The 11,078-nt window shown below is 27.3% G+C and overlaps 2 protein-coding genes and 1 long non-coding RNA gene across 7 annotated transcripts in view; 2 read left to right on the forward strand and 1 right to left on the reverse strand.

The window, feature by feature from the left end:
- sick (sickie) overlaps positions 1 to 11,078 on the reverse strand; it is a 311,918-nt gene that overhangs the window by 95,726 nt on the left and 205,114 nt on the right. The gene's annotated exons all lie outside the window — the stretch shown is intronic.
- Positions 2,166 to 5,204, forward strand: LOC137000866 (uncharacterized). The gene is made up of 2 exons (XR_010891033.1): positions 2,166 to 4,134; positions 4,289 to 5,204. It is a non-coding gene; the product is annotated as an uncharacterized lncRNA (long non-coding RNA).
- On the forward strand, positions 7,019 to 10,513 carry LOC137000864 (uncharacterized). Its single transcript, XM_067358445.1, has 2 exons — positions 7,019 to 8,636; positions 8,791 to 10,513. Exon 1 carries the CDS (start codon positions 7,520 to 7,522, stop codon positions 8,621 to 8,623), a length of 1,104 nt encoding a protein of 367 aa, XP_067214546.1. The 5' UTR covers positions 7,019 to 7,519; the 3' UTR covers positions 8,624 to 8,636; positions 8,791 to 10,513.

The following is an 11,078-nucleotide window of genomic DNA, read 5'->3' on the forward strand; positions in this document are numbered from 1 at the left end:
AGATATTACTTTAAAACATGATATCATTCATATTATGCTTTAAAATCAAATACTGTGTAACTACATTTATAAAAACTAAACCGATTTCGTGAATACAACAAAATTTTTCTCTAGTGACGAATCTTCGAGTGACATACAGTATATATATAACAAAACTCAGATAATTAGTACTTGTTCGAAATATTTATGTAAATTTTATAAAATCGCATTCTGCAGCTTAAAACAGATCTGTCTACGTCACTTAATATTTGAAGAAAGAAACTACTGATTATGTATTTTTCAATTCAACATAAAAATATTAATTTTTTATGCAGTATTATCGTGAAAAAAGTAGACGTCAGAACCCTTAGCAAATCTCTAACGACTGTGTTAAGAATGAACTGGAGAATTATATATGTCGTAGTTGGGCACAAATGTATTGTTTTCTTATACATGAGAAAACAGTATATCTCCAAATCCACGTACGAAATGTATATTCCTTTAGTTCTATTTTACAATGCTTGTGTAAATACCTTTTGAAGCGTTCGCACGTCTACATTTTATATGACTTTATAAATAATTTTAAAGAATCATGTAAGAAGTAAAAGTTTAGATATATTGGTAAATGCGTAAAAAACAAACATACTATCCATGTTATTAAAAATCATCACTTAAAGGCTTTGACAAAATTACCGAATATTTAAACAAATGTATGTCTTGCGAAAATAAATATATTGTTACATTAAATTTTTTAATATTCGTAAACAAGTAGAAAAAAAGCATATAAAAAGCTTTAAATACGAAGAAAAGAGAAAAGTATGAATACCGTCGAACATATGTCAAATATTTCAACAAATTATGTTTATAATATATTATTTGTGCAAATGTTCCGTCTATATTTGAATCTCTAATAAATTATGTAATAATATTCCGAAGTTTTATGTGTAAGATACTGTATTTCTTTTATTACATTAATGTTGTGCTTATGCTGATATAAAAATTCTTCCATTATGATTAATGTTGTCTCAAAGTATTATAAACATGCACTAGATTGTATTATTTTATCATTTTAAGCTTATTTAGAAAGATCTCGATTACGAATTTAATGTCATCTCTAAAATAATTATAGCACGTAGCAGATTTTGTCATTTTATCATTTTAATGTTATTATTATTTAAAAATTTCTTAACTACGAAATTAATGTTGTATCTAAGGTATTACAAGTAAAAAATTGTATCGTTTTATTATTTTAATGTCACGCGTAATTAAAAATTTTCAAATCTTTTGCGAATTTAATGTTACTGTTTGAGTGATAAATGAACTTTTGGCACATAGATTTGTACGTGGAAATAACACATATTGAGAGATTCTTGTAATTATTTAAATATAATTCGAGATTAATTATATATTCACGCAGATACGTACAGCAAGTGATAAAAATTGTTACATTTAAATACATATACATAAAAAGAAGATATATATATATATATATATATATATATATATATATATATATATATATATATAGAAAAATCAGGTTTTATATATTTATGTCATACAAATATTAATTACGCTCCCAAATATTGAAAGAAAAAGAAACGTTTAAATTTGATCAAATTTGAATAAGCAGTATTAAAGCGATTTATTCTTGCTTCATAACAGTGTTCGGAACAAATTAAACTTTTCGACCAATTTTTGCGGTCAATACATTTCATTATAAAAATTTATAATTGTTACTTTTTTATTTAATAAATATTTTCTATGTTATTGAGACAGAAAACTGTTTTATATCCACAAACAATAAAAAGATAGTAAATTGTAGCAAATTTAAAATATTATTTATTCGTTTTATTTTATAATAAATACTAAAGTGTTTAAATCTAAGACGTTGAAAACTGTAGTCATGATATAATTAGCAACTGAATGTAAGAATATGAAAATCAAACCAGAATTTGGTGTATATTGCGATGGAGAATGAAAGAAGTGACGATAACAATGGTGGCGTATTTAAAATATAAATGAGATGAAAAAATGGGCATGTAAGTACTTATATTTCTGCAATGAGAATGTATCTCAATTGCAATATTATGTTTTATATTTAAATAAATTAGAAAAATGTTCATATTTTATCGAAGTAATCAATAATATAGATCATAGTATTAATTATATTAATCATAATCTTCATTAATTTCTTGTACATTATTTCTCAAAACATTATTTATCTGCGTAACGAACGCGCTGTATTGCTTCTATCTGACCCTCTTTCTCTCTGCACCATATCATCGTTCTCGCTCTCTCTCCCTCTCTCTCACTCTCCCACCATCTCTCACTCTATCACGCGCAAGAGCGCTCTTGCTCCCCCGAAATCGTTTACTATATATATTTCGCATCGGATCCTACCGCTTGTCTTGATAACTGTTAGGTAGGTTTGAAGGCTGTCAGTATTTACATACAAACAGAAAAACTGTACGTCTCTTTCCTCGATCTCCTCTATCAGACACTTTTCAACGAAGTAATGCTCGCATCGTGTTCAGTTGAATACGTTCTATCATACAGATCACATCACAATGAGTTTTGAAGAGCGAATTCAAAAAAAGCACCCCTGGGTAGAGCAATGTTTTACTAAAAAGGCCAATTTTCGAGTACAGTGTCGAGAACCATCTTGTAAAGCAATTTTAAAATACGTGGAGTTTAAAAAATATTCTGAATTTAAGAAGCACGTATTTGAGGCGCATTTAGATTGTTATCATCATGAAGAGAATGAGATGGATAACATGGAGTGGAAATATTTTAGACTAACAACAGAAGAAAACAAAGCATGTATTATATGTGATATAAGTGATACCCCAATTAAATTTTCACAAAATGAAAACTTATTGGAACACGTAAAAAAGCATTCAAAACTAGAACGAGATTTAGGACGTCAAAATGAAACTTGGGGTTGGAAATATTTGACACAAAGTGGAGATTTTTCTGCTACATGTAAGCTTTGTACAAATGATACAAAAATAGAATTTACTGCATACATTATAAAAATGAAACAACACATCTCAGAAAAACATAACGAAAAAAGCCACTTAATAGAGGAACGATATAAACAATCTTGGGAATTTCATATTGAAAACAACTATTGGTTGATTAAATGTTATAGAAAGCCTGTGGATTGTCTAACAGAATGTAAATTTTGCAACAAAATACTTGCATATGTCAAGAGTGAACCCATTCAGAATCATATGAACAAGGAACATAAAGTAATTCACAACGCTGAAGTCACTAAAATGAAGGCAGGTAGCGTCCCCTGGCAATATTTAAGGTTTACGGAACCAAATTCAACAGATAAAGTACAATGTATGGAATGTGATAAAACGATACCATATGACGAAGCAGAAAATCATGTACATTATCATTTTATATGCGATCTAAAACCAGGTAAATATAAAAATTGGACTTTTAAATACGCAAGACAAAACGCAGATAATGTGACATGTACATTTTGTGATAAAAATGTAACATTTAGGGCAAGAATTATTAATTTAAAAGAACATGCAGATAAACATAAAAAATACATGGATAAAATAGCCGAAGAAAACCTATTATGGGGTACAATAATAAGGACTGTACAATGGATCTGGTTGAAAAAATGTTATATAAATGTTGAAAATTTTCGAGCACAATGTAAATTTTGCGAACACAAAATACCATATATCACACATACACAATTTTTGGAACACATAAAGAACAAGCATACTGCTCTTCACTCGCTTGAAAAAGAAAAAATTTTACCTTATATCTTCGACGAACCTCAGTGGAATTATATAAGGTACACAGATGATTTAATATTAGATGAAAAAAATCTAGAATGCATCATATGTGAAAAAAAAGACGAACTACCTCACACAAATCATTTTCCACGTGAGCTGAAATTCGTTTCTCATTGGGCACTTAAATACGCGAGACAAAATGTAAAAGTTGCAAATTGTACTTTATGTAAAAATGAAGTAAACTTTGAATGGGCCCCGGAAAATTTAGAAAACCACATAACATCTGTACATCCAAATGAGCGGGAAAAAATACGTCAAATAGATTTGGTACAAAGAACAGTACACGACCAAGCTACACCGTCGACGAGCTACGCAAGTTGAAAGAAAAACGATCGTAAGTTTTAATCATATTTTATTAATTATTATCGTTTAGTAATATTTATCATTATATTTTATTCTTTCAATGGTGTATTCAATCAAAATATGATAAAAACAACAAAAATTAAATAATTAATATTTGCTTTAATATATTACAAATGTTTATACAGATTTATCTACATTGGACAATGGAAATGATGGTAGCGACATTTTCAAGTAGCATCTCATGACCAGCGATAACGACAGTCTTGACTTTGACTTAAGTGATTTGAAATACATGAAGACATTGGAGTATAACTTGACTTATTTGTCGCATATCGGTTTTGTGTTTATAAATGTACAAGATTTGAAAATTTAAATACATATATATTTATAAATTTATAACAACAAAATTGTTAAAATTTATAAAATTATATACACAATTATAGATATTACTTTAAAACATGATATCCTTCATATTATGCTTTAAAATCAAATACTGTGTAACTACATTTATAAAAACTAAACCGATTTCGTGAATACAACAAAATTTTTCTCTAGTAACGAATCTTCAATTGACGTACAGTATATATATAACAAAATTCAGATAATTAGTACTTGTTCGAAATATTTATGTAAATTTTATGAAATGGCATTCTGCAGCTTAAAACAGATCTGTCTCTACGTCACTTAATATTTAAAGAAAGAAACTACTGATTATGTATTTTTCAATTCAACATAAAAATATTAATTTTTTATGCAGTATTATCGTGAAAAAAGTAGACGTCAGAACTCTTAACAAATCTGTAACGACTGTCTTAAGAAAGAACTGGAGGATTATATATGTCGCAGTTGGACATAGATGTATTGTTTTCTTAGGCACAAGAAGACACTATTTCTCAAATCCATGTACGAAATGTATATTCTTTTAGCTCCTTTTTACAATGTTTGTGTTAATATCTTTAGAAAAGTTTGCACGTCTACATTTTATATGACTTTATGAAATGATTTTGAATAATCCTGTAAAAAGTAAAAGTTCAAATATGCGCAAGAAACAAACATAATGTCCATGTTTTAAAGATCATAACTAAAGAGCGGCTGTGACAATTTTGTATAAAATAACCGAATATTCGAATAAATGTATGTCTTGTAAAAATAAATACTGTCATTATTACATTGTACATTAAATTTTTTAAATATTCGTGAACATGTAGAAGAAAGCAAATAAAAAACATTAAATACAAAAAAAAGAGAAAAGTACGAATACCTCCGAACATACGTTAAATATTTCAACAAATTACGTTTACAATATATCTATGCAAATGTTCCGTCTGTACTTGAATCTCTAATAAGTAATGTAACAATATTCTGAAGCATTATGTGTAAAATACTGTACCATTTCTTTTATTATTTTAATGTTATGCTTATGCTGATATAAAAATTCCTCGATCATGATTGTCTTAAAGTATTATAGGCATATACTAGATTGTATTACATCATCATTTTAAAGTTATTTAAAAAGTTTTCGATTACGAATTTAATGTCATCTCTAAAATAATTATAGTACGTAGCAGATTTTATCATTTTATCATTTTAATGTCATTATTATTTTAAAATTTCTCAACTGAAATTAATGTTGTATCTAAGATATTATAAGTAGAAAATTGTATTATTTTATTATTTTAATGTTATTTCGTTTATTTCAAAATTTCTCGAATCTTTTACGAATTTAATGTTATTGTTTACGTCATAAATAAGCTTTCGTCACATAAATTTGCATGTGAGAATAACATATTTGAAGATTCATGTAATTATTTAAACATAATTCGAGATTGATTGTATATTTACACAAATACATAAAGTATGTGATAATAATTATAACATTTGTAATATATATACAAAATATATATATATATAAACCCATGTTTCATTTAATTACGTTACACAAATATTCATAACGCTTCCTAAAATTGAAAAAAAAGATACGTTTAATTATCAAGTTGAATAAGCAACATTATAGCGATTTATTGTTCCTTTAAAACAATGATCGGAATTAATTGAAATTTGCGGCCGATTTTCGTAATCAATGTATTTTATTATAAATATTTATATTTGTTACCTACTTTTTTATTTATCTGAATATTTTCTATGTTAGTTTACTGAAACGAAATAATGGCTTTTACTCTTAAACAATAAAAACACAGTAAATTGTAGCAAATTTATTAAATATTTGCCTATTGTAATGTAAATACTGAAGTGTTTAAATCTAAGACGTTGAAAACTGTAGTCATGAAGTAATGAGCAACAGCATGTTAGAATATGGAAATCAAACCAATAATTTGGAGTATAATGCGCTATGAGAATGAAAGAAATGACGATAACGATGGTGGTGCAACTAAAATATAAATGAGATGACGAAATAAGCATGTAAGTATTTATATTTCTGCAATGAGAAAATATCTCAATTGCAATACTAAGTTTTATATATAAATAAAGAAAAATGCTCATATTTTATCGAAGTAATCAATAATATAGATCATAGTAATAATTATATTAACCATAATCTTCATTAATTTCTTGTACATTATTTCTCAAAACATTATTTATCTGCGTAACGAACGCGCTGTAATGCTTCTGTCTGCCCCTCTTTCTCTCTCAATCATATCATAGTTCTCGCTCTCACTCCCTCTCTTCCGCTCGACAACTCTCTTTCTCTCTCTCTATCGCACGCGGCGCGCACTTGCTCTCCCGAAATCGTTTACTATACATATTTCGCATCAGATTTTACCGATTGTCTTGATAACTGTTAGGTAGGTTTAAAGGCTGTCAGTATTTACATACAAACAAAAAACTGTACGTCTCTTTCCTCGATCTCCTCTATCAGACACTTTTCAACGAAGCAATGCTCGTATCGTGTTCAGTTAAATACGTTCTATCATACAGATCAGATCACAATGAGTTTTGAAAAGCGAATTCAAAAAAGGCACCCCTGGGTAGAAGAATGTTTTACTAGAACGGTCAATTTTCGAGTACAGTGTCGAGAACCATCTTGTAAAGCAATTTTAAAATACGTGGAATTTAAAAAATATCAGGAATTTGAGAAGCACATACGTGAAGTGCATTTCGATTATTATCATGAAGAAAATGAGAAGAAAAACAAAGACTGGAAATATTTTAGACTAACAAAAGAAAAAAACAAAGCATGTATTATATGTGATATAAGTAATACCCCAATTAAATTTTCACAAAATGAAAACTTATCGGAACACGTAAAAAAGCATTTAAAACTAGAACAAGATCTAGGATGCCAAAAAAATGAAAAATGGGGTTGGAAATAATTGACACAAAGTGGAGATTTTTCTGCTACATGTAAGCTTTGTACAAATGATACAAAAATAGAATTTACTGTAGACATTATAAAAATGAAACAACACATCTCAGAAAAACATAACGAAAAGAGCCACTTAATAGAGGAACGATATAAACAATCTTGGGAATTTCAAATTGAAAACAACTATTGGTTAAATAAATGTTATAGAAAGCCTGTGGATTTTATAACAGAATGTAAATTTTGCAACAAAGAAATTGTATATGTCGACTCTAGAAACGCTCAGAAACATATGAAGGATACACATAAACCAATTTACGAAATTGAAATGTGGGAAATGGAAGAAGGTAACATAGCCTGGCAATATTTAAGGTATGCGGATGAACAATTCAAAGAAATACAATGTATGATATGTTGTAAAACTACACCAAATATACGCGAAGCAGAAAGTCATGTACAAGATGAATTAAAACACCGTCTAAAACCACGTAATAAAAATTGGGCTTTTAAATACACAAGACAAAACGCAGATAATGTGACATGTACGATTTGTGAAGAAAATGTAACAATTCAGACAAGAATTATTGATTTAAAAAAACATGCAAATACACATAAAAAATACATGGATAAAATAGCCGAAGAAAATCTATTATGGGGTACAATAATAAGGACTGTACAATGGATCTGGTTGGAAAAATGTTATATAAATGTTGAAAATTTTCGAGCACAATGTAAATTTTGCGAACACAAAATACCATATATCACACATACACAATTTTTGGAACACATAAAGAACAAGCATACTGCTCTTCACTCGCTTGAAAAAGAAAAAATTTTACCTGATATCTTCGACGAACCTCAGTGGAATTATATAAGGTACATAGATGATTTAATATTAGATGAAAAAAATCTAGAATGCGTCATATGTGAAAAAAAAGACGAACTACCTCACACAAATCATTTTCCACATGAGCTGAAATTCGTTTCTCATTGGGCACTAAAATACACGAGACAAAATGTAAAAGTTGCAAATTGTACTTTATGTAAAAATGAAGTAAACTTTGAATGGGCCCCGGAAAATTTAGAAAACCACATAACATCTGTACATCCAAAGGAGCGGGAAAAAATACGTCAAATAGATTTAGTACAAAGAACAGTACACGACCAAGCTACACCGTCGACGAGCTACGCAAGTTGAAAGAAAAACGATCGTAAGTTTTAATCATATTTTATTAATTATTATTTATTAGTAATATTTGTCATAAAACTTTATTCTTGTAGTGGTGTACTCAATCAAACTATGATAAAAACAACAAAAATTAAATAATTAATATTTGCTTTAATATATTACAAATGTTTATACAGATTTATCTACATTGGACAATGGAAATGATGGTAGCGACGTTTTTAAGTAGCATCTCATGACTAGCGATAACGACAGTCTTGACTTTGATCTCAGTGATTTGAACTACATGAAGATATTAACGTATAATTTGACTTATTTGTCGCATATCGGTTTTGTGTTTATAAATGTACAAGATTTGTAAATTTAAATACATATATATTTATAAATTTATAATTTAACAGAATTATTTAAATTTATAAAATTATATACATAATCATAGATATTACTTTAAAACATAATATCCTTCATATTATGCTTTAAAATCAAATTTTGTGTAACTACATTTATAAAAACTAACCCGATTTCGTGAATACAACAAAATTTTTCTCTAATAACGAATCTTCAATTGACGTACAGTATATATATAACAAAACTCAGATAATTAGTACTTGTTCAAAATATTTATGTAAATTTTATCCAATCGCATTCTGCAGCTTAAAACAGATCTGTCTACGTCACTCAATATTTGAAGAAAGAAACTACTGATTATGTATTTTTCAATTCAACATAAAAATATTATTTTTTTATGCAGTATTATCGTGAAAAAAGTAGACGTCAGAACCCTTAGCAAATCTCTAACGACTGTGTTAAGAATGAACTGGAGAATTATATATGTCGTAGTTGGGCACAAATGTATTGTTTTCTTATACATGAGAAAACAGTATATCTCGAAATCCACGTACGAAATGTATATTCCTTTAGTTCCTTTTTACAATACTTGTGTAAATATCTTTTGACGCGTTCGCACGTCTACATTTTTTATGGCTTTATGAAATAATTTTGAATAATCCTGTAAAAAGTAAAAGTTCGGATATGCGCAACAAATAAACATAATGTCCATGTTTTAAAGATCATAACTAAAAAGCAATTGTGACAATTTTGTATAAAATTACCGAATATTCGAATAAATGTATGTTTTGTGAAAATAAATATTGTCACATTAAATTCTTTTAATATTCGTGAACATGTAGAAGAAAGCATATAAAAAACTTTAAATACAAAAAGAAAGAGAAAAGTGCGAATACCTCCGGACATACGTTAAATATTTCAACAAATTATGTTTATAATATATTATCTGTGCAAATGTTCCGTCTATATTTGAATCTTTAGTAAATTATGTAATATTCCGAAGCTTTATGTGTAAGATACTGTATTTCTTTTATTACATTAATGTTATGCTTATGCTGGTATAAAAATTCTTCCATTATGATTAATGTTGTCTTAAAGTATTATAGGCATGTACTAGATTGTATTACATCATCATTTTAAGGTTATTTAAAAAGTTTTCCATTACGAATTTAATGTCATCTCTAAAATAATTATAGCACGTAGCAGATTTTATCATTTTAATGTTATTATTATTTTAAAATTTCTCAACTGAAATTAAAGTTGTATCTAAGGTATTATAAGTAGAAAATTGTATTATTTTATTATTTTAATGTTATTTCGTTTATTTCAAAATTTCTCGAATCTTTTACGAATTTAATGTTATTGTTTGCGTCATAAATGAGCTTTCGTCACACAGATTTGCATGTGAAAATAACATATTTGAAGATTCATGTAATTATTTAAACATAATTCGAGACTGATTGTATATTTACACAAATACATAAAGTATGTGATAATAATTATAACATTTATAATATATATACAAAAAAAAATATATATATATATATATATATATATATATATATATAAACCCATGTTTTATTTAATTATGTTATACAAATATTCATTACGCTCCCAAATATTGAAAGAAAAAAAAACGTTTAATTTTGATCAAATTTGAATAAGCAGTATTAAAGCGATTTATTCTTGCTTCATAACAGTGTTCGGAATTAATTAAACTTTTCGACCAATTTTTGCGGTCAATACATTTCATTATAAAAATTTATATTTGTTACTTTTTTATTTAACTAAATATTTTCTATGTTATTGAGACAGAAAACTGTTTTATATCCACAAACAATAAAAAGATAGTAAATTGTAGCAAATTTAAAATATTATTTATTCGTTTTATTTTATAATAAATACTAAAGTGTTTAAATCTAAGACGTTGAAAACTGTAGTCATGATATAATTAGCAACTGAATGTAAGAATATAAAAATCAAACCAATAATTTGATGTATATTGCGATGGAGAATGAAAGAAATGACGATAACAAAGGTGGCGTATCTAAAATATAAATGAGATGAAGAAATAAGGATGTAAGAATTTATATTTCTGCAATGAGAAAATATCTCAATT

The sequence above is a fragment of the Linepithema humile genome, chromosome 6, assembly GCF_040581485.1.
Source record: "Linepithema humile isolate Giens D197 chromosome 6, Lhum_UNIL_v1.0, whole genome shotgun sequence".
NCBI classification, from domain to species: Eukaryota; Metazoa; Arthropoda; class Insecta; order Hymenoptera; family Formicidae; genus Linepithema; species Linepithema humile.

Excerpts from the sequence above, each read along its gene's own strand:
- LOC137000864 (XM_067358445.1), top strand. The coding sequence starts at position 7,520 with ATGAAACAACACATCTCAGAAAAACATAACGAAAAGAGCCACTTAATA.